General features: G+C 41.9%; 1 protein-coding gene across 3 annotated transcripts in view; it reads left to right on the forward strand.

Moving 5' to 3' along the window:
- Positions 1 to 23,683, forward strand: part of LOC133013453 (trafficking kinesin-binding protein 1-like) — a 35,658-nt gene extending 11,975 nt beyond the window's left edge. For 2 of the 3 annotated variants that reach the window (XM_061080399.1, XM_061080398.1), the window contains exons 3-16: positions 7,749 to 7,825; positions 9,133 to 9,249; positions 9,469 to 9,569; positions 9,832 to 9,940; positions 10,312 to 10,390; positions 10,535 to 10,665; positions 11,257 to 11,331; positions 12,047 to 12,184; positions 12,369 to 12,445; positions 12,556 to 12,795; positions 13,144 to 13,472; positions 15,585 to 16,043; positions 17,653 to 17,755; positions 19,681 to 23,683. In XM_061080399.1, the coding sequence (XP_060936382.1) occupies positions 7,775 to 7,825; positions 9,133 to 9,249; positions 9,469 to 9,569; positions 9,832 to 9,940; positions 10,312 to 10,390; positions 10,535 to 10,665; positions 11,257 to 11,331; positions 12,047 to 12,184; positions 12,369 to 12,445; positions 12,556 to 12,795; positions 13,144 to 13,472; positions 15,585 to 16,043; positions 17,653 to 17,755; positions 19,681 to 20,731 (3,060 nt within the window). In that variant the 5' untranslated portion in view covers positions 7,749 to 7,774 and the 3' untranslated portion in view covers positions 20,732 to 23,683. Of the gene's footprint in view, positions 1 to 7,748; positions 7,826 to 9,132; positions 9,250 to 9,468; positions 9,570 to 9,831; positions 9,941 to 10,311; positions 10,391 to 10,534; positions 10,666 to 11,256; positions 11,332 to 12,046; positions 12,185 to 12,368; positions 12,446 to 12,555; positions 12,796 to 13,143; positions 13,473 to 15,584; positions 16,132 to 17,652; positions 17,756 to 19,680 lie in introns of those variants that run through there. The other variant, XM_061080400.1, reaches the window with a different exon arrangement.
- The last annotated feature ends 1,273 nt before the right edge of the window (positions 23,684 to 24,956 follow it).

Here is a 24,956-nt window from a genome sequence, read left to right on the forward strand (position 1 = left end):
GGGGTGGGAGCAAGCCTGGGATGCTGCTCTGCCTGATTGGCTGTTCTCTAAACCCGCCCACCCCACTGTGTCATGATTTTCATCACTTCTGCTGCAAAACCCGTGACTGCTGCTGCTGCTGCTGATGCTGCTGCTGCTGCTGTTGGCTCACTCTCTGTACCTCTGTGTTGAGTCATTGTGAAGAGATGTCCATGTGTAGAGGTAGTGCTGTCACTGAGCAAGGACTGTTACAAAAGGGAGGACAATGGTTATAATTTGACCTCAGGAAGACTCGGACAGAGGACATACTGGCGGGAGCATAAACTGACACGAGGCTCTAAATGGATATGAACAGGATAGAGGATCTGATCTGACTGAAACTGTGGAGTGACTGAGTCAAACTGATGGACAGAGAAGAAAGAGAGAGATGAAGAAGACGGCACAATATCTGTCAGGAATCGGGAATTCCTGATCGACCAAGGACAATAAGATGACACACACAAAAAATGGCACCAGCACCACAACAAACATGGAACATCGTGGGCTGACAGTTTGCTGCTAATGAGAGGGGCAGAGAGAACATATGACGAGCCAGTTCAGACTCCCACCAACAGCGCCAGCTGGTCACTGCTAAGCATGCTGGGGTAGCAGCACTTGGCACTCACTGACTGACCAGCGGAGGAGATGCTACAGCTAAGTATGCTGGGACATTGGAAACCAAACAGCTGTGTGTAGATCAGTGAGGATGAAGAGACGAAGCCTGAGCAGGGGCCAGAGGTTTGTCAAGGCAGACTACTATGAACTGGACTGGTACTATGAAGAGTGCACTGATGGTAAGACAACAGTCTGCTACAGTTACATGCACTGACCTTTGAGTCACAGTACTTGAGTGGTGTTGTTGGGACTGTACATATACTTTGATGCTGGGACAGGGAGCTTATGTATTGCAGGATATAATGCTCAGAGTGTACCATAACAAGACAGGAGCAGCCTAGATGCTAGGGAAACATTTCTGTATTAGATCCAAATATCTAGCTATAAAGAGAACTCATTAGGTGTTTTGAGGTTGGCATGAATACTGTACGTCTTGTAGGGCCAGGTGAAATTTTGAACCCAAATTTATTAGCAGAGAATGAAAAAGGCTGGAAACAACGATGACTTATTTCTTCCTCTTTGTTTCTGTCAAAGACACCCTGCTGGACACTGTAGGAGATGTAACAGGTGTTGTCTCTGTGGCAGTTGAGTCAGTGTGCCTTCCAGAATTAGAGCCAAGAGAGTAGCTATGACTGTGGGTGTACATGTAGGAAGTACGACTTGGCACGGTTCTTTTCTGTTTGCTCTGGACCATGCTGCCCTACAGGTCACATGTTCATATGTAAATTGTAAGAATAGATATGTGGAAAGGACTTGGCGAAAGACAAAATGGCTTAAAATTCAATGTTACTATTGGTTTCAGACACCACAACAAAGCAAAACAGTTGCAAACCAATCAGTATTAAGAGCATTTAGCCATTCATCGTAGAATTTTGTCCAGTGCATTTATGTAATGTTCCCCAGCTTGTTACAACACCTTGATTTATTGTCTTGCAGCTACAGTGTGTAACTGTGGGAGTCATAGTTCTACAGATTGATCCACACACACACACACACACACACACACACACACACACACACACACACACACACACACACACACACACACACACACACACACACACACACACACACACACACACACACACACACACACACACACACACACACAGAGCCAGGTGGAGGACCAATGGTGCCTGGCCATGTGACATGTTATAGCAGTGGTAGGTTTATTACCAGCCTCCCTCCCTCCTCCCTCTCTACACCTTTCTATCATTTTCTCTCTCTCCCCCTTGGGTATTGTTGTTACATGTGATGCAGCTTGTTATGATCCATGTCTCGATGATCCATGAAACTGGTGGATGGAGAAAAACAGTGTGATCTTTGAGATGTTATGCGAACCTTATTATCAGGCATGCTCAGTAGAAATAGTTACATAATCGTTTGAGACGGCTCAGCACCTCCTCAGTGTGAAGCTGTGCAGCTACAGCATCTGCAATGCTATTCAGCTTTGGCTGCCAGCTCAGGTTTGATTTCCAGTCTGTTGGTAATTTAACTGTTTTAGAGATAAGTGTGTCCTGCTAGACACTGATGACAGGTTTTTCTATACTTGATGCCAAACTGATCAAACACAAAATGAAGAGGGGTATGAAGGATCTTTGATGCAGCCTCTCGTGGAGTGTAGAGGCAGAAATAGAAAGCAGCTGCCTGGACGTTTTTTTTCTGATGTGGAAGTAGGTTGTGCTTATATTTAGCCCAGTGATTTGCATGCTGCCCGTTGCCACTCTTGTCAATAGCAGTCTGCCAAATATTCTCTGGCACTTTTGGAAAACCTTCAAAAACAAATGGCCGGTTGGGCAGAGGGTCAGCAGGACAGAGGTCTGGGGCTGGGAAACAAGGCAGTCTATTCTTTCAGTGCGGATGTGACAGGGTGGAGGGATGGGTCCACCCTGAGTTTTGCTTCAGCATTTAAGTTTGGATGTTATTTTTTGCACTGCAAACCTGTTATGTGTTTGTTTCCAAGTCTATATAGGTTTAAATGTGTTATATTGTCACCTTAGATATTGAGTTGGCAAACATATCATTGGAGGATAGAAGGTCAATGTCCATTGCTGCTTTGTTTGTCAGGCCGCTGCAGTCGTTGAGACAAGGGAAACAAGTTGAGAGATGTTTTTATTTCAAAACTACGAACTACAAAAGTATGTTTATAGAAATTTGATAGGCCAGTGAGGTGAAAGGACTGAGGTTGTATGCAATGGGGGGGGGGGGGGGGGAACAAGTTGAGTGCAAAGAGTGAATGTGACCAGAAAAGCAATGGGAGTTGGGAAACACTGCTCTGAGGCACCAAGGTTTTTTTTGTCCAGGACTCTTTTGTTGCGTCTATACGACCATTGAGTGGAGTTACTCAAGCATGCAGGACAGTACTGAGCTGGCATCAGTTTTCAACACTAATTGCAGTAATTATAACAGTTGAGCAGTGACTAATAGGCAGAAGGTTGGACTGCTTGAATGTGGCCAGTATGAATTTATGTAGGATCGCAGCAATAAGGTCCTCAGCTCAAATGGACATGTGTCAAATAGAATTTGTCTGTAAAAATAACAAAATAAATAAATGAGTATTTGCAGAAATAAACAAGTTATGAATGCAATAGAATTATTGTGTCTCTCTATTCTGATACCATAAGTTTTTGTATCCAACTTAAGTATAATAGAAACTAAGATGTTAGCAACATCTAAAAAACACCACAAACAACCAACAATTACCATAACCACTACTTAAATACTGTATGTGTCTACTTTCCTTTCACCTGTGAAGGTTTGACTGTGTTTGGCCCCACCCTGGAAACAGGTGCACATGTCCATTGTTGTTTGCTCTGCCCTGTCACCATAGAGGCTGAACAGATCGTACCAAGGTTATTTTCTCTGGAGGGGGGTGAAACATGAGGACTTTCCTCTCTATGGACTTGACTCACCTGAGTAACAGGTTAGCACTTAGCAGCTCGTGCTGGTGCACGTCTGAACCATTTCCACCCCGTTAAACAGAAAAGGCTGAACGGGATGATCAGGTAGGGATTACAGGGATAAAGAGATATATTACCGATTTTTTTTCTGTTGGGTTTAATCCATTTAACCTATTTTTTTGACTTTTTAAGTGTCGATGAAAAGCTTTCATTGTACGTGTTCGTGACCCCCCCCCCCCTGTCTGTGGTAAAGTAGAGCAGGCCATTCACTGACCAGTCACAGAGGAGAAGGGGAGGTGTCTGGGATTTATCTGGTCACAGAGCTACCAGTAGACAAATGATACACACACTTTAAGAAACATACACAGCAGACACAACAGAAAAAGAAACGCATTACATACACTATCCACACTTTACCTCCACATTCACACAAGCTAGATAGTCATTTACTTTCAAATCTAGGCACACCCACAGAAGCTATTGATTTTAAGATATAAAAACAAACACCCTTAGGTGCACACAGCACAGGTAGGAGCCATGGCTTTGCACCGGCAGGTTTTGTGGTTTACTGGTTAGCCGTCAGGCCTGAGCGAGGGATGGCACTCCTCACGTCTGCTGAGGACAACCTGGACAATTCCTTCCAGGAGGACGAGGATTATGATTGTCTGCCCAGTCGTGGGAGTACAGAGGAAAAGGAGGAGAATGTGGAACAGGAAGAGGAGTGTGTCTGTCTTCCCAGTTGTGGAAGTACAGAGCAGGAGGAGGAAGAGGAGAATGTGGAACAGGAAGAGGAGTATGTCTGTCTTCCCAGTTGTGGAAGTACAGAGCAGGAGGAGGAAGAGGAGATGGATGAAGAGCAACAAGTTCTGTGTGAAGGTAGATGGTCATCTTTGATTCATGGCAACATCTCTGATGTGCACATAATTTTTTTGGTTCTAGTCCTGCACAGTGTATCTGACCTCTCATCATTCTTAAATCTTTAGTTTTGAAGCGTCAGGAAATTTGAAAGGGATATTGGATAAACAGTTTGAAGAGTACCATGTCTCCTGTGGCTTTATCCTGCAGGTGCAGTCCTTCATATTTGTGTTGGATCTGGTCTCAGTGTGGTTCATTTGACTCAGGATCTGTGTTCATATATCGGTTTGGCCATTTATTCCAGATTATATATAAAGTGCCAGCATGCGCCAGTTTTGCCTCTAAGATATTAGAGAAATACACCTGACATATTGTCATTTAGGTAATGGTTGACTGCTGTCATTTGATTCACTGAAATAAACCGCTAAACTTAGCTTTTATCACAAAATGTGTACGAAAATAAGAGAAATCCAAACAACCATGACTGGTTACTCTGTGTTCTTTATTTGAGAATGCACATCAGAAGCATTTGGAGCAATGCATGAGACTCATGCCTCCACTAACTATGGAATAAACCTGTTTTATAGTGGCAATCAAGATGAATATCAACCCAGGTCCAATAAAGAAGCAGTACAAAATTCCACATAAGTTGTTGGGGAAAGGTTAAGACCTATCAAGGGTAACATTTTTCTTTCAGTCCAGTGTTGGTGACAGCTTGTTGTCTTTGAACCTGTGTGTTGCCTGTTGCCCAGTAGCAGTCAGGATTATTAGGTTGTTAGATTTGTCTGTATCTCCAGACCTCTGGTTCACCTGCCATCAGGTTACACCTCCTCCTAAAACACTGATTGCTGGTGTGTTTCCTTCAGCGCCCGATAAAGTAAATCATTAAAGAAATGAGTCTCGGCTCTCACTAAAGTACCAGGAAATTCTTCTGTTTTATTCTTGGTGTTGTTGAGTTGCTGTCTGGCAGAGATCCCAGAACCCAGTTATCATATTCTATTCAACCTTGTCTGTGAAACTGTATACTATCACTAGATTGTGCTAATGGAAGTTAGCCTGCTTACCATGTGTGCATATATATGTACTTTTATTAATCCCTTTTTGTGTGTTTTTATGAATCACCAATAGACTGGAACGGGTGGGGTGAAATAAATGGGCATGTTTTTCAATAGTTAGCAACCTCACAGACGCAAAGTATTACAGGATAACAGGCTGTACCTTGTGCTATCAAGTATACAATCTCATTTTAGGCCCGATAGCGAGATAAAACATTTTGAGAAATAAACGCTTAGGTCTGATCAAAGTCCTTAGACTATGAAAACTGTATTACTTGTTTGAACCATGGTATGAGTGTAGCTTTATCGATGGCTACTTAAGCCAGTGTTCCAGAAAACCTTATCAAGCTTGTGCACATAATATGTTGTACATAAATAGCAGCAGGATGGTAATGATAATAATTACAATAATAAAAAACTTTATATCTAAAAGGAGTTTGAGCATTGTTAGCATGTTTTATCATGTTGTTGTTACCATGTAGCACACATCACTCAAACTGCACTCACCTAAGTTCAACCTATTGACAACAAAATCCCGAACCACGTTCGAAACAATAGAGTTAAATGCCTTTGAAACTGCTCAGTAGCATGAACGCCTTTTCCCCTTTGGTTTGAAAAGTGCGTGTGCGTAATGGATGATAATGATGTGGAATGTTCTTAACTAAAGCACAGCCAGCCGAGGTCGTGTGTATTTGTTTTCAGCAGCCATGCACTTCCTGTGATGAGTGAGGATAAGATAATACGCTTTATTTGAATTCGGCAGCTCTATTTTGCATTCTGAGGCCTCGGAGGTAGTAGCATGCCCTGTCCTCTCTTCTAAATCAGACTACATTTTATTTCTGTTAAAACTGAAATAGTCAAATTGTTCTGTGTTGCAATGGCATCTCACTGAGACTCCTGTAACAGAACATATGACACAGAAAGATGATGAAAAAAAACATCCTACAACTTCTTATTTACCCCTGGTTGAATTTGACTCTGTAAGTACGCTGTTAACTTTTTACTCAAACAAAATTCTAATGAACTAATGACGAAGTGATGTATCATATTGTGATGTTACTGAGATCCTGTTTGAATTTTGACCTCTGGACTGAAAGTTAATTTTTAGCAGCTCACAATGAAAGTATTGTGGCCCTACACACATCAATAACTGTAAAATAGAGTTAGGTTATCAGTTGACAACATTGGCTGCAGTCCACCTCATTTTTTATCAGTGAAGGTGGAGTGGAGTAAATATTAGAAACACCCCAGTGTTTGTTTGAAACTAGGCGTTCGGTCAAATATCAGTAAATTTCCTGCTCTGCATCATATTTTATAACAGGGTTATAGATACTGCAGGTGTATATAGAAAATAGATTTTCAACAATAACTCAATTCTCCATTTTGTTGCCCACAAAAGGAACAAATTACACCCATTTAGCAACATATTCTCACCTATTATAGAAATCGTGTAGAAATTGACTGATTGTCGAATACTGTAGAAGGAGTGAAGCTGCTCCTATGCAACTGGCCTTTGCCTGGAATACTGTAAATTATATACAGTAACACGTTTAATACATTGTGTACTGTCATTCTTTCTCACTGAGTGCACACAGTCAACTTTTTTATCCTTTGAGGGTTTTGGGGGGCAGGATGCACCCTGGACAGCTCAGTGCCATTTTCGCAGGGCCAACATATAGAAACAAACAACCATTCACACTCTCACCTTTGGAGAATTTAGAGTCTACAATTAACCTACCCCCACTCTAGGTCAAGCTCTACCCATCTCTCTAGTTCTCTGCATGTCTCTGGCCTGCCCCTCCTACAGTCTTTCCTCTTTTGCAGGTCATCATTGGATATTTTCTCTGGCCATTGGATCATATTGACTTTGTTCATGACTTTCTGTACCACTCTCCACACACTCAGAGACATAAGAGTACACACCTAACATTGCGGTTTATAGTTTAATCTTAATTTTGGTTAATGCTGTACAGGAATGGACTTTCAGATGTTATGGAGTCGACTGTAAGCACCTCTTGCCTTGTATTGTTCAGCAGGGCCTTGATGTCACTTTGGGCAGTGTTGGCACTGCTTATTAGGCTACAGTAATATGTGAAGTCCTCAACATTCTCCAAAGCCTCACTATCGACGGTAATTAGTAGGTCAACTGGTGTAGGAAGCCGGAATAACCGGTGAAAGCCATGCACACACGGGGTAGAGAGAATGCCCGGCCAAGCCGCTGTGAGGTGAACAGTGCTAACCACTGCACCACCATGCCGCCCTGTTTGACTAATAAAGACTTTTCTTTGTCTCTGTGTCTGTGCAGTGTTGTGTGCTGACAGAGTGGGCCAGATGACGAAGACCTACAGCGACATTGACGCTGTCACTCGACTGCTGGAAGAGGTAAGATCATGCCCAGTGAAATCAAAAGTAGAAAAAACATACAGGACTATGGTTTAGGCGGATGCACTGCGATGTTATAATGTGGTCTGAACACAGTTTGTTTTATGAGGTTTCACAATGAAGGAAGTCTGTTAGAATGACATCACCAGCAGCTGATATTCAAATCGGCTGCTCAGTGAACCTCAGACGGAGGAGCAGCAGGACTTTGCTACCTCATAAATTAAAGCTGTAAAGTTAGATCAATGCCATTATCGAATGAACCATGGAAATTCAGCTGTTGACTTTACATGGTTTGTTACCATCAACGCACAGACCAGGCAAATGTTTTCACCATGCAAGAGCTAATTGAAATTAACTTCATGAGTGTGAACAGTCACTTCCTATGAATTTCCAATTATGGTTTAGGGTAAATTTGTCCTAATGATCGTCCTTGTTGAGTGAAGTTTGGACATTTTGTTGTTTCACTGTTGTGTAATTCTTCCTTCCTCCCTATGCCTCCATTTTACACTTGCTTCTGTTTTACTGCTGCATGTCCTTCACATACATTGATTCCAAGAGGACAAACACCACTGCCTTCATTTAGTTTTTCTTACTCAGAAAAACAATTGGAGCCCTCAAGAATAAAGTCCTACTATTCTCAGGATAAAAATGCAATTTAATGAAAAGACAGAATAAAGTCTTAATATTATAAGAATAAAATCATAACATTGTGAGAATAAACTCATAATAGTATGAGAATAATGTAGAAATATATATAAAGACATAATTTTAGTTAAAAAAAAAGTAAATGCTTCGGCGGGGTTCAAGGAGAACTTGTACTTGGCTAGGTTTAACTTCTTTCGACTACCAAAAATTTCCTCAACAGAAGAGGTGCTTTCCTTGAGGTCTGTTTGGGTCTTTCTTGATCATAGTTTGTTGCTCAGTCTTTTCAAAGTCCTGATCCTTATTGTTATCTGTGAAACCTACACCAAAGTATAACTGAACAAGATACTCAACATTCCTTATTTCAATGCAGACAAAGGGCAGATTTGATGATATTCCCCCTCTAATGTGACACGCAGCCTAAAATGATTATTTATCTTTATCCTCTAATATTATAGTTTGGTCTCGTAATATTCTTGTTTTGTTATCTTCAAATTGTGCATTTGTTTCCTTAATGTTATGAACTTATTTTATTATGACTTTTTTCTCACAATATTATGTATTTATTCTTGAAATCTCAGACTTTTTTTCTGCTTTGAGTGGCCCTAATACTCAAGGTCATAATTCTTCTGTTTATACACTGAAAAAACTTTGTGTGCTTGCAGAAAGAGCGTGATCTGGAGTTAGCGGCACGTATCGGACAGTCGCTGCTGAAGAAAAACAAAGCCCTCAGTGAGAGAAACGAGCTGCTGGAGGAGCAAGTAGAGCACATGCGAGAGGAGGTACACAGTGACAGTGTTTGTGGGTTCATGTTTGTCTCGGTATGTGATCGATCAAATGCCACAGTGTAGAGTTTGGAAAATGTCTTTACGTATATGTATATATATATATATCAGGCCTTTTATAGAAACATTGAAACAACATTGCGCTGTATAGCGTTAGCACTGTAACCATCTCTTCTATCTATATCGACGTTTCTATTTCTGTATTTCCACACACAGGTGTCTCAGCTGCGGCACGACCTGTCCATGAAAGATGAGCTGTTACAGTTCTATGCCAGCGCTGCCGAGGAGAGCGAGGGAGAGTCGACCACCTCCACACCGTACGTCATGTCTCCTTACATCCTCTGCTTTCATCACATTTCCTCCTCTCTCCTGGATAGAATATTATGCAACATGGTTTCACAACTGTCTTCAAATCGAAGGCAAACAAACACATAAAAACATTTCAAGCTTTGATAAACTGTGTAAAAATCAAGTGTGTAAATTGTAACTGTGGTGTGTAATAAACCAATACAAATACAACTCAACTCAAGTGTGTGTGTGTGTGTGTGTGTGTGTGTGCGTGTGTGTGTGTGTTTCCAGTGTGCATCCCACTGAAACCACTGTTCCTACTCCAACATTTTTCCCCCTGGACTCCCTGCAGAAGAAACTCAAAGATCTGGAGGAGGAAAACAAATCGTTGCGATCTGAGGTACAAAAACATAAATGATTTTTATAAGTTGTTGACTGATTTCTTATTATAAACCTGTGTTAGTATATTTGTTGGTATATTTTTACTTATCAATGTACAATCGAACAGAAAATATTGTTTCCAAAAATTATCTGTAGAAAACGCCAAACCAAGAATAATGATCATCATTAACTGATCTCTCACATTTTAAATTAGGAAGACAAACTTTTTATGATACTAAATAAATATAATCTCAATGTGTTTGTTTTAATTAGAAAGTTTAACATTTAGCATTTCTGGTTGGTTTAGGATAAGGTATTGACTGACTGATAATGTGTGTCAGCCACAGTGTGTGGTATTGATCAGTAATGTCTGTTTATTCTTCTCTGCAGGCCAATCATTTGGAGATAGAAACCATCTCCTACGAGGAGAAGGAGCAACAACTTGTCAATGACTGTGTCAAAGAACTACGTGAGTATTTGACTCACAGCAGCTGTACACTGTTCACTGGGGACTCTTCAGTCACTCCCCCGCTCTCTGAGGCAGGCAGTCAGTAAAGATGCAGCTGTATTGGCAGGTTCTCCGTTTCGCTGAGTCATCTGTTCTCGCTCCCAGGTAATGCCAACCTGCAGATGTCCTCTCTGGCCGAAGATCTGGCCAGGAAGTCTGAAGACGCCTCCAGACAGCAGGAAGAGATCACACACCTCCTCTCCCAGATAGTAGACCTCCAGAAGAAGGCCAAGACGGTATGAAAACCCCCAGACATCTCTTATATTGTTGATACTAGTGCAGATGCTGTTCTAAACCTGCCTGTTTGTCTGGCCTGTGGTGATGCTGGGTGCAGCTTTCTTTCTGAAACTTTAAAAGTGACCTGCAGCGAATGAGTAAAGACCTGTTGCTTGACTCAATCCATAGAAACCTGAAGCAGTGCCACCACTGCTGCAGAGAGCTGCTCACCTGTTTACTTTAAGTCTGGTGTATCTTTACTCAGTACACAGAACACGACCTGGAGAATCCTTGATGAGTTCCACCACTGCTACAGAGCGCTGAAACCTGTTAATTAATATTGAACGTTTTCGCATGTGAGCCACGCTGTACTTCCATGGCCCTTAAACAAGACACATGCCAAGTGTGAGGCAACGAGATGTGTAGGGCACATACAGAGAGATTTCTGGAATTATAGATAGATAAATGTACCGATGAAGTTACATATCTACCGTTAGGAAGAGGGGAATATGTAGCATTAGTAATTCTAAATGTGTCTCATTTATGCGTGAGTCTGTATATTTAAGCTTCAGTATTTTTCATAGCTGTTTGTTTCGTTGCTGTATGAACAGTATGCTGTGGAGAACGAAGAGCTGACTCAGCACTTGGGAGCAGCCAAAGATGCCCAGCGACAACTCACTGCTGAGGTAAGGCAAACTACAACCTGCTGACTTCATTCTTGTGGCAGCCTCCACCAACATGCGCACATTTTTCACCTTCAACAATAACACTTCATTTCTGTGATTCAGTCCAGATGTTTTCAGACATGGACTCTGGAGAATGTCCCTACAGTGGGGTCCGGTCTTTCTCTGGTGTTTGCTTTTCGCGTATATGTACAGTAGAACGCAGCAGGGGATTCTGGGATCTAACGTTTTCAAACATCTCAGGAATCTCTGCAGCGTGAGAGATGGCGCAGGAGGCAGGAGGCAGTACATTGACCCCAGCATGGGCTCCTTTCACCAAAAGTCTCCCATGTTATTGTCTTTCTAAGTTAACATCTTGTCCACCTCTATTGCGTGTATGACACCGCTTTTTCATTTGTTTCTTTCAGTTTTTCATCTGACACGTTTTTTTAAATGTCATCAATGTGCCGACTCGCTCGCGGTGAATCCCCCCCGATAACCTCCTGCTGTATTCTCACATGGGCTCACTCTGACATTATCTAAGGTCTTTTCCTTCGGGCTAACAAGACAATCTCAAAGGTTGCCTTCTCACATACAACCCCTCCAGATAATTTCAGGAGTTCAGCGCTTGTCTGAAAGCAGCTTATATGAACTAAATGTTTTTAAAGCCACAGCTAAACAGTACTTGAGCTTGTTATTACACCAACACGTCACCATCTCCTGCTTTTCCCTCCCTCAGCTGCAGGAGTTACACGATAAGTATGCAGAGTGTATGGAAATGCTCCACGAAGCTCAGGAGGAACTGAAGAACCTGAGGAATAAAAATCTACCGCTCAACACACAGAGGCGGTTCCACTCTCTGGGATTGTTCGCTATGGTGAGTGGTGGAGCAGATGGTGGTCAAATTTGTGTTTTTGGTCTTGTCATTAGAAGGTTAACACAGTAAACCTATGAGCCAGTACTTTCACTAGAGTTCCACAGTAAGTTATACTAGTTGTGTAATTCATTAATTGGTCTGTGAGATTTTTGGTCATTGTAGATTTACTTCTTTCTTCCTCCAGGACTCTCTGGCAGCAGAAATCGAGGGCACCATGAGGAAAGAACTTCAGATGGATGATCCAGACGTAGAAGAGCAGAGGTAAATCCAGTTCAAAAAACCTGCCTCACCTTAAACAAACATGGTGACTTAGCCTACGATCATAATATTCATCGATCGTTTTAATATTTAATGTCCCCATGTCTCTCCAGACTGCAGCCGAAGCGTGTGTTCCAGACAGTGAAGAACCTCAACATAATGCGTCAGCAGCGTTCATCGCAAGCCCCCTCCCCGCACAACATCCCGGGATCCAATCAGACGTCGTGCTTGACCTCGGGCCGCTCCAGCAGGGAGGGCACACCCAACTCCAACTCCATTTACGGTAGCGAGACAGGAAGTGGGATCATCCTGGACAACAGGACTAGCAGTATCCTGGAGGGTCCAGATGACGGGTTAGTTTGACACTGCAACACATTTTAGATTTTTTTGATTTGTTTGTTTAGTTTTTACAATTTATTTCCTGGTGTCTCAAGTAACCAATGGGAAGCCACTCACTTCATCAGAACTTTGATTTGTTTCTGTGTTTGTTGGTAACCTTGGTGTTTGTTGATGTTTCTATGGTTTATGTTAGGATAGACTAGAGTTACTTGGAACCAAGCACATAAAGTTTCAGATTTCAGCCATTAGCTCCAGCATTTTATCCTCTGACAGCACAAGTTATTTTAGAAAATAAAACAGATGCACGTAGTACTTTTAAAACTTGTCACTGAAACTTAATTCAAATTTGCCTCCTGCTTCAGGCTGGAGGACTCGAACAGGCGCCCCCCTGGCACCCCAGGGACCCCAGGCAGCAGGGACCTGCAGGCGGTCCTGCGGCGTCTGTCGCTCCGCCGTGACAACTACTTCTCAGAAAAACGTTACTTAGAAGAGGAGAGGGAGAGAAAGCTGGCCTACCTGTCCAAAGAGGATGAGAAAGGAGGTGGGGAGAGTAGCGGAGGCCCAGGGACCCCAACTGAAAGCCTGCTGTCCATGTGCTCGCATCCCTCCATTGGAAGTGTCTGGTCGGGATACTCATTCACGACAAGATCCTACCTGCCGGAGAAGTTGCAGATCGTAAAACCGCTAGAAGGTGATGATTCCTCTCAGTCACAGAACCTGTAGTGAAAAAGTGAATCCAAATGACAATGGTCAGAAAGCATTGCACGACAAACAGAATCAAACCCAGAGTATGGCACAAACTTCTAATTGTGTTCTTCTGCCTCCTCCTCTAAGTTATACCAAGATCTATTCACCACAAACTCACAACCAAAGTCGGGCCATTCAGAAGGAGCAACACAATAAATATGCAATTTTTCAGAAAGGCTCTCAGTCCAAAATCCTTCTGAGTGCCGCTCAGGATCGTGCGACGCTGCGTAAGTGCTCCAGTTTGCTGGAGCTGAGCAGCATGTCCAGCTCCCAGTCTCCCCTCAGAGCCCCACTGGCGTTAGTCACAGGCCTGCTGGAGGCGTTCGAGCAACAGGGAGGCAGTCTGAATCTCCAGCACTCGTTTTACTTCAGACATACACAACCACGCTGCTGGTTTGAGTTATAGACTGATAGACAGCCTGCTCTGTGCTGCTGGTTTGACACGTATAGTTTGTTAAAAAGTTATATTTTACAAGTTTGGGTTGTATATCTTTAATAAAAGTAGATTTAAGTGGTTTAATCTCACATTTTACAAATTCAACCGGTATGAAAGAACGTACCGTAGAGGGTTGTACATTTCATAAAATCAATGTACGTTAAGTAAACAGGGTTTCCTGGTGTTAAGGTGGGCACTTTACACTACATTTGCAGTATGTGATATTTCAAATGGCACTTAATGTATTTTTAGTTTTAGTTTGTGCCGTATTTTTACAGAGGACCTTTATTATCCACAGTTATTTATTTTCATACTTTTTGGGTTGTTGGGTTTGTTTGATTTTTTTATCATTCTAGCTGTCAGATGAAGATATTTTACTTAATTGCACAAATGCAATATTTGGCCTTTAAAGTGTACTTTTTTAAATCATGTCCACTTGAGAATGGGAGAAAAACTTTTTCGTCCTGTTTTGTTGCTCCACCTAGTGTTCAAACTGTGAAAAAAGTCTAAACACTGTTTTATGTGACTTCAGTCGAGACAAATAATTAATGTAAGTTTGAAGTATAAAAACTCAACACTTTTTAGATTTTGAGGTATTATAAAACTATTAGTTCTGGCTTCTGTCAGACAGCTCTGACTATCCCTTAAAAATCAACATCAAAGAAGTATAAAATAAACTTTAGAACTGTTATTGTAAAGTATAAACACCAATCAACACACTTCATCATACCTGACACTGCTGTATTTACTGTCCTTTCACTCTTCTTTTATTCACCTTTTCCGATTCTTCATTTTGTGTTTGTCTTTTTCTTTGCACTTTCATGTCATTTGCTACTCAACTTGTCTGTTTTCTTTGGTTATTGTTTCTTGAATAAAACTATACTAATTTTCCTCACCTTCCCTTTTCTCCTTTGTTTTGTGTTGCTGTACTCACATCTTTGGAAGAATCTGTGTGCATGACATGAGGAAACAACAACCACTGAAACCAGTGTACTCAAAGCAAAGACACTTCATACACTTCAGTATTAACACTGTAGAATGACGTCATCACCACAGTGTCTGCATGTGTGCGTGTGAGCATGTGTCTCTACTATCAGCTTGTCTGTGTATGTTTCTGTTTTTATGCAGTAAACAGCTGAATTTTATGTTTACTGTAAACCTAGCAATGACATTTACTGATTAGTCAATATGACAAGATTCAGCATAGTGATCTTCTATGTTCAGAATATGACACTGTTATAAGATGAGAAGTTTAATGCAGTTAACTGAGACATGGTCCAGGGAAACTGATGCGAATGAGGTTGGAAACTTTATCTAATTCACTGAAGCAGTGTACGACAGTAGTCTCCCTTCCACTGTATGTAAGTCATTCTCTTAGTCTTTAACAACTTAAATGTTGGTCACAGCTACGTATTTATTCATAAATTAAGATGCAATATTTTATACAGTTTTTCTTTAACCAGAGAAACATTGAAATCTTTTTGTCTGACATCTAAAGGTACATTTATTCATCTTACCCAAACACTGTTTATTAGCAATTCAAATCACAAAGACTTTGAAAGACTTGATGTTTAACATACATTTATATAACTTCCCAATTCCCTCTCTTTTTTGTTCCAGGCTCCGCTACACTCCATGCGTGGCAGCAGCTGGCTCAACCCCACATGGGCGCTGTGCTGGACGATCGGCCTGGTGTGGTCACGAAGGGCTTCCGCACTTTAGCACACGAGCAGGGACAGGAAGACCGGTGGGAGCTGGACCAACCAGAAGAGGACGAGGTCCTGTGTGACTCCTTTTTTGGCATGTCCGAAGAAAGGGCCGCTCCTTTGGATCTGCCGTGCTTTACCTCTACTCCCTGCTGCAACAAAAATAGCAACTTTGCTGACAATAGCCAATTAGAAACATTGCACCCAGAAATGTGTGGGGCGAAAGAAAGACTAGTTGGAGCCATGCCCCTTTCCTTATCCAGCCTCTCCTCTTCCTCCTCTCCTTTCCCCTCTTCTTCTGAGATGATGAACGGGCACGTGGTCCAGAAGGAGCTCCAGGCCTCACAGCCTGCCACAATGGATCGCATGCCCGGTGAGGGAGCCTTTTAGCTGGGGTCACAGCACTGCACCCACCCCATTACCCTGGAGCATGGGGATAAAGGGGAGGGGGGGATAAAAAGGAGGGTGGGAGGGCGAGGGAAGACATTCATTGGACATTTCACTTTCCCAATGTGACATCCCTTCCTGCACGATTGCGCTCATGTGTACACCCACCAACACCCACCCGTCCTACCGGCAGACTGTGTGTGTGTGCAGCCATCGAACCCATCAAAACTGAGTACTTGTTTTTTATTTCTTTATTTTACTTCAACTTACATTCTCCTATTTCCTTTATACTTTCTCTCTCTGCCACACGTTGCTTTATTTCAACAAATCACACTCATTTATGAGTCTATCTACCGAATCTTGCCAATTCCTGAAGATTCTCTTAAAATACCTGTTCTCTCAGTGGTGACCTGCTGCAATAATTATTTTTTAAGGTTCGGGCATAATCTGTTGAAATCGCTATTAGGAGATGGGCCAAAGATTTATAATTTTCTTCAGCGATTTAGAACTCACACTTAAACACCAGTGGACCACTCACAAGTGCAGGTACGCAGATATATCATGGCTGAGCTCCAGTGTTTGCTCGTGTATGTGCATGTGGCCGTATCAGGTGCTAAAAGTGCAGCTGTCCAAGTCACATGAGCACATGACGTCCACAGCGGGTTAATACTAGACTGGACCTAGTGGCTTTGACTTGGGGTCACCTTCATGCTCACACAGTGCTGTGCTCGCCTAAACCAAGACAGGCCCAAACAGAAATGTTTGACCCATACCACATCCTTCTACCAGGTTTCATGGTAAATCATCCAGTAGCTTTTCAATAATATTGCCAACAGATAAACAAACAAATAAGTCCAGATTAAAACATAACCTCCTTGGCGAAGGTTAATATAAAGATCACACATCAGCCACATTAACATTTTCAGAAACATCCATGTCACATGTAAATAATATATCAGCAGAAACCTACATGTGGAGTTGACTTCACATTGAAAAAAAGTTATCTTTATTTATTGATTTAAACTGCTTTAAACTAACAAGCAGCAAAGAAAGAATGAGAGAGAGAAAGATAAAACAAAGAACATTATTATAACACATAGTTGATGACACAAAAAGGAGATGTTCATAATTTAACACTTAGTTCCAAGGTATTGACAAATGACCATAAGACCAAGTAAACCAGTTAGACGACAGGATGACAGATCTTCTGAAAAAGTCCCTCTCTGTGTTAAATGGTGAATCTAATTTGTATTTGTGTCTGCCAAATAGTTGAAGTGAATCTTCTGCAAAATTTCTTTCATGCTGAGAATTTGATGAATGTATCTTTCACTTCGAATCTTCAGGTAACTTCTCTTTAATTGAATCAGCAGATGTTTTTGGAGTGCAACAAACTCAGAGGTTCAAGCTGTGCACACTTCAACACTGCTTCCTTATCAGTAATTAAGCTGCTGGTGCTTTTTTTCCTGGGGCTGATGTTGTGGCTGAATATTTTTCCTGCTCCTTGTTGCGTGCACAGTGTTGTTTGGTCTCCTTCCAAATCCGAAAACTAACAGCCTTTCCTTGTGATCTCCTTCCCACCTTCTCCTCGCCTGCAGTTAATTTCCCAGGGAAGTGTATGTCCACCACTAGCTCCACCTACACCTTCACCACCTGCAGGATTCTCCACCCATCTGATCAGCTGACCTCAGTGTCCCCAAGGTAAAAAAACATCTCATTACTGTTGTACTCTGTTATACTGTTTTGCTCCTGGTGTGTACAACTGATGTTTGAAGGTGTAGTGAATTACGTTGACCACACGATGGCAGCAAGCTATTTTTCACACATCCCCACCCCCCCCTTTTTTTTATGCCCCAGCAACTGGCTCATAAGCTTTAATGTCCCTACTGTCTGATTGGCCCTGGCAGGTCATGTGATGAGGAGGACGAAGTGGAGTTGTATCACATGGTTGTCATGGCGGGAGTAGAGCAGACCCATTGAGTGCACACATTGATGTGCTCCTGGGTGAGGAAATGCATGGGAGTGCATAAGTAAAGATAGCGGGTGTGTATAAAACAAAGCTCTAACACGCAGGATAGTCACAGACGTGTGGACCTACACATCTAATATTTACCATCACTGATCAAATTGTCAGGGTTTGAGAGTGGACATTCATTCTTGACCTTTGCAAACTGCACCTGTTGCAAACAAAGCAAAAAGGTCCGCCTCCAACTTTCAAGCATATTTAATGGTGTTCAATCAGCAAACGAGCTGGATCAGGTGGCATCACATGACTTTAATGTGGGGATTTGCTCACGTTATACCATATGGTAATGCGTGGGAAAGATTGTAGAGTGTTGAGGGGAGTGGTAAAGTTTTAAACTTTAAAATGTTTTAAACTGTTTCCCATTTGAAACATTTTAATTAGAACATTATGCTGCTGTACTTCATTTATTAGGAATAGGCCTTGTACCACAGCCTCTCAGAACCCCCAACACTGACAGACTTCCAGCACTAAGCCCTGGGTCAACTCAGGCTGGCATTAGGTGGACTATTTCAGAGATTCAGCACCACGTTGAGAAGAAGACTGAAGTTAATGACATCCTTTTCAACAGCATTGGCAAAACACAACATCCATAAAAGTGTGAGATTATACGTAGTGTGAACATTAGTCCAAAGCCTGTCAGGGCATCAATTGGAGACAAACAAAAGGCAGGAGAGAGATCATGAGGGTTATTCACAAACCTTTACACTGGACAAAGGCTAACTTTATATCATGTGTCTGAAGGACAAAGTGAAGGTCATGTGATGACACCTGAGCTGCACTGACTGGATGAAAACCATTAGATGAAGTGGAAAGCTCTGAAAGTTGGAAGTGGATCTTTGGGATTACTTTCTTTTAAGCCTATAGCTATGTCAAGAGTGTGTTAAAGCAATTTTTTTTGTCCTTAAAATACTACTACTACTACTACTACTACTACTATTATTAATGATAATAATGATAACTTATTTGTGTAGCACCTGTAAAACACAGATGCAAAGTTCTGTGCAAAATAAAATGTTGATATCAATGTCAATATAAAAACAAACAAATTTGAACATTTTTTGAAAATGAAAGAGTCCGTATTCACTTTATTCATTATGGGTTATATCCACCAGTCAGTTGTGGTTCAGTCCTGTGAGTGAGAATACACAAGACTGATATGATATAAATTAGTAGAGAAAAACAGAGCCTCACAGTTTGGACTCAGATCTAACAGAATTAGTCACCACGTGTGGCTGCAGAGGGCGCTGTTGCTCAGTAAAAGTTACACAGTCTTGCTTTAACTTCTCAGTAACAGATAACTCAGTGTGATATTTGGCTGCACTATAGAGTTAAATAAGGACTAAACTAATCTTCCAACAGAAAAATTTGATAGCGGTAATGTGAGTGTTATTTGTAAATTGTTCCTCGTATGTTTTCATGACTGTTGCTGAAAGCAATAACACTTAATAATTCATGTGCATCTGTGTCTTTCCCTGCTCCCGCGTTGTTTTTCATTTTCTTTGCACCCAATGCCCCCTTCCTCCTTTTCTCTTCCTCTCTTTCACATTTCCTCTTTTTCCCTCCATCACCCCCATCTCTGTCGTAACTCCTCCATCTTCAGCCCAGCTATATCTTGTTACAGCAGCACTCGTGGCAGCACCCCTACTTCCTCCTCTTCTCCTATACCCTTCTCTGCCCCATCTACACCCTCCTACACCCCCTGCTGCACCCCACGGCGCCTCTCCCTGTCCCTCTCCTTGGCTGAGTCCTCCACCAACCTAAGGGACTCCACCAAGACCACCAGCACCTCTCTTGGCCTGGTGAACCTCCTGCTGGAGCATGGGATCTCTGCATCGGTGTATAACCCCCGGAGCTGGGACAGAGGATTGGTTTCCAGTGGAGCTTCGATACTCGATGGAAGAGCGCCGGTGCAGCGGTGCACTGATGCAACAGGGGAGGTTGATGTCAGACAGATGGGGAAACGCCCAGAGACCCTTCTCCTCCAGCCCTCCACCCCACCCAACTCCCCTCGCTCAAAATCTGCTGCCACCCCCACCTCTTGCCCGGTATTTCTGTTCAGTCCTTCCACTGATGACCATCCATTCTATGACACCTTCCTCGCCTCTAAACCAGCTCGTAACATTCTGAGGGAAGTTCTGGCGGAGATGGAGAGGGAGCAAGGGGGCCAGGCAGATGACGACAGCCAAACAGAGATACTGAACCTATGCCTTGTGGACAAACTGAAAAGTTTCCTCACCCTCACAGCTGCAGCCTCATCTGGAAATCCTCTTATAGCACCCTTTGGTTCCTCTGGCCTGGGGAACAGTGCTCTGGGTGGGGGGCTCCCAGGACTGAACGCAGGACTGAGGAGGAATCGTAGCTATCCTGCCATGGTGGGGGCCAGTATGGCTATGAAGGACCCAGGAGGTCCCCCCAACACAGAGATACTAACACCACACACAATGCAAACCCCAAGTACACGACACTCACAAGACATGGGCAAAATACAAGAAACAGGCAAAAAACTAACAAATCACACTCTGGCCTCAAAGCCCATACACATACCACAGACACTACATGCACTGGAGACAGTCACACCACAGACAATTATACAGAGACACAGCAGGCCGACATGCAATGACCAACACAGTGATGATGAAACTGTGACATAAATAGGCATTGTTCATTGTAATTACACATATAACTACAGACAAACTCACTTGTTCATTACATGACTACACTCACACGAACCAAATATCATCCATCACTACACAGACGTCCTTCAGCCATGGAGCAAACAAGATGATGAACCACAGTTCCCTCACAAACTCAACTAAACAACAAGTCCTCATTTCTAACCAGATCACATTTCAACAAATTGATTCAAGCCATAGACTGTATATAAAGATGTACGACATGACTACTCTCCAAAAGTGAAGCCAAAGTGTCTCTATCGCCACCTGGTTGCTGGCTGCTGGCTGACTCCTCCATGTTAGTGGGTGGGACATGAACCATGAACGAACAAGTCAAAGTCTGTGTTTTAGGTGCTTCTTTTCACACCGATGCTTGATCAAGTGTTCATTCTGGTCATTTTTGTTTCAATTTGTTATTTCATGCCATAAAAATGGAGTAAAATATCATGATTGGACTTGTCTCGCACATCTGTGGCCCCATCACTACTGCGCAGTGTCCGCCTCCAAATGTGCTAAATGGCAGTCTTTGTATTTGTGATATTTTATCTTCATTTTTGGATAGTGGGAGGAAGTGGAGATGTATCGTCCATCTTTATTTACGGTCTGTGATCAACATAAGCAGTGAAATGGTGGTGGATGAACCAGTAGTGGCTGAAACTGTTGCACTGTGTTATACTCATAATGTCAGGATAATGATGATGCAGAATGTTGCCTTCCGGTGGTCTTTGTACTCGTATATTGTTAATGCAATATACTGTCATATATATAATATATATTTATATATATAAAGTATCACATTAAAGGCCCATCTGGTAAATAAAAAAAAGCTCTTTTTCCTCCTTAACCTTAATGAGTCCTTTTTTGGAATAAAGGCAGCAACATGAATTAAAAATTTACTGTATTTCTATAACACAAAAAAAAGTACAAACAACAATCGTGATTTATTTTTTTTGATTTTTTGGCTTTTTCAGTTTTTTAATCTGGCCTTAATGAAAACACCATCAGTCTAAGAAAAGAACTGAGAGACTTGTCACAATGTCAACCAAAGATAGGTCCGAAAATATCCTAAAAACATTTTTGTCATCTTATATTCGTGCCGCTATGGTATTTTGAAGCCATTTTTGTGTTAAATTAAGTTAAATGAAAATTATAAAATCACATACAGTTGCATTACAGATTCATTTCTACCAGCAGCTCATTTTTTTATCTGTGAGTATGTGATATGTAATTTGGAAAAACAAAACTCTCGATTGGGGCTTTAATGTGACTGAATGTTCTTATGTGCCTAAAAAGAGCTAACATACTTTTTCTCATTAAAGTACGTGTCTGCATCCGTTTTATTTGATTAATTTTAATATTTGCCTCTTGTTAGATGACGTGCCGTTAAGAAAGCGAATGAGGATAATTGTGCTTATTAATTTAAGGCGTCTAAACTTGCTGAGGGAGCTGCACACTTGTCATTTATGTTTGATTACATCATTTTCCTCTTTTTTTTCTCCCAGTGAGTTTTGACAAAGCTTTTCCCATTCAATCAGAAACCATGAAAACATGTAGCACACAAACGGCAATACAGATCAGATCCTGCTCTCCATTTACCTTGATAAAACTTAACTTTTTTGTTTCTCATTTTGGGGCACCACCTGTCTTTGTATACTTATCTAGTCTGTGTAAGTTTTAGGAGGATGTGAACGGCAGGACATGGACACAAACATGCCAATAGAGCAAAATGCTGATGGGATCTGAAAGATCAGGAAGTAAACTCTGCTGCAGTCCGAACTGTAACTCAATGCCAAAGTTACACCCAAGATAAAATGTGGGTTTGCAAGTTTGCTTGCTTGCAAAACAGATTTTCATCATAGATTCCCTTTATTTCATTACTGCTGGTGTATGCAATCATGCATTCATTTTGTCAACCTCAAATGTAAAGTGTATGGTTGAAATGTTAAGCACTACATGGCATCAGCGGACGTGTATTTTTATGAATGTAACTGTAAGAAGAGTGACTCGAAGCATGGTTTTAAGAAGCAGAGATTTTATCAAATTTTGTTGCTGAAGGGAAATGTTTGGTCCAGTTCCTGTGTCTAGCCTCAGGATCATCCATCAGACATTTTCTAAACTTTTTTATAATCTTGTTTGGAAGGAGATAAAAAAAAACACTGGGACTGGGCCACTGGCTGCTTGTCTGGCTGAATTAAAGGACGAATGGCTGGTGCTCAGGCTGGCAGTGATCTTTTCAAATCCTAAATGATAAAGGGATTCAACTTGCAATGCGAGATTAGCGCAAATGAAAAATATATTTATTAAAAACTTGAATTGTTAGAGACAAACATATTATTGAATATCTATTGTGTATGTTACATCTGTTTTGATCTATATTTTCAACTGTCTCTGTCACATTTTGACTCATTTTTGATTGGACAATTTGTTGTTATTGTTACATGATAAACATTCAGTTAAATTTGTCTTCATAACAGCTAAATATTTGGGAGAAAAATACATCAGACAACAATTTACAGTATGTAACAATGATATAGTGCTAAGACAGACGAGTGTGTGTGCTGTTTGTGTATGTCACTTGAATCATCTGAATGTAAGTTATTACAAACTGTAATCCTGCTGGTCTTTGTCTACAGTGTATTGATTTTTCTTTATTAGTTTGTATTATCAGCAGAGAGGGAATCTATGCTTACATTGTAAATGTATGCAACACATTTAGCCATGCTAACTAATGTTTTTACTTAACTGTAGAGAAATTGAGTTGTTTACTTTGAATTAAGAGGGAAAGATACTTTCTGTTCAGGGACTGAAGTGTTCTATTCTACAGAATAAGAAAATAAATGCTTAAACACCGACTTGTTTTTCAGGAATTGAATAGTTCTATTCTACAGAACAGATGTACTGTCAACAAGAAAATAAATATATAAACACTGACTTGTTTGCCTCATTCCGCAAAGAATAATGATTTCACTCTCCAACTTTAGTTCAGCTTTGACATGATGTGAAAGTTTGACTGATGTTGTAGGTCTGGTTCATGGATATTGATCATAAGTTCCTTGGTTTTCTTGTGTTGGGGGTGAGGTCCTGAGTGACCATCAAACAATAGGTTGTAAATACTTGAGGCCTACAAGGCCCAGCTGAAACCAGTTCAACCAGTTTCAGTTTTAAGTCACACCTTCTCTAGACAGCCTGGAGCCTCGCCTTGGTGGGGAAAGCATCTCCTGAACCCCCACTATGCCCCCCCCTCCAGCATGGCCTGGTGGGGAGATGTTGCAGGCCGCTCTGCAAAAACCCAAATGAGACTCTGAAACGCCCACTGAGGTCGAATCCCCGCCCACTAAGGTCGGGACCCTGACATCTAATTGGCTGAGGGCAACACTGACCCTTGACCCCTCCTCCAGGGGGGCAGGTACCTCCCAGGTAGAACAAAACCCCTGTGCTCTCAGAAATCTGCCTCTTTTCCACGCTGCTCAAGTTGTTTTCTGACCTCAAGAGGTCTAACCACACGACTCAGTAACTAAGGAGGCGATTAGACGTTTGTTTAATATCATTTTATTTGAAGTCGTTTCATTTTCTTCTTTTATCTCAGTCAAAGTTTTATCTTGATAGGACTTTTCCTGTTTTAACTTGAAAGATCGAAACAGGAAGTGCCCCGCTGGACGGACTCCGACACTTCCATAGACTTTACTTTTTCTTTTTTCCAACGATCTACAAACGGCTTCAAACCAGCCGTCCCCTGCAGAAGCGCGACGTTCATCCCGCTGAGGAGTAAGAGGCAATCCACTCCGTTCCTGTAAAACAGCACGTTCTCCGCTGTTACAGAAGAAGACGAAGTTTCATTCCGTCAAGGCAGCACGAATAATTCGCTTCCTTTTCCGGTCCAGCGGCCGAGCCCGGAGCTCCGCTCGTGAGAAAGACCACGTGATTCACTGGCCCCCGACACATTCGCGCCGAGTCGCAGGCACATCGCGAGGGTTGTACAGTAAGAGACTTGATTATCTGGGCAGATACGTAGCATATTGTTTAATATTTGAGTGTATTTGTTTGTGGGATCTCCGTGTCTCATTGTTTAGCCACGACGATTCGGCTACTTCCGGTTCATTTCCGGTTACGGCCTTGTGCCACAGTTTTTAAGCGCCGTGACTAAACGTCTCCGGTTGCACTCGTTCCCGTCTGAAGAACCTTACAGAGATTTTACCGTCAGACT

Source organism: Limanda limanda, chromosome 11 (genome assembly GCF_963576545.1).
Source record: "Limanda limanda chromosome 11, fLimLim1.1, whole genome shotgun sequence".
Lineage (NCBI taxonomy): Eukaryota > Metazoa > Chordata > Actinopteri > Pleuronectiformes > Pleuronectidae > Limanda > Limanda limanda.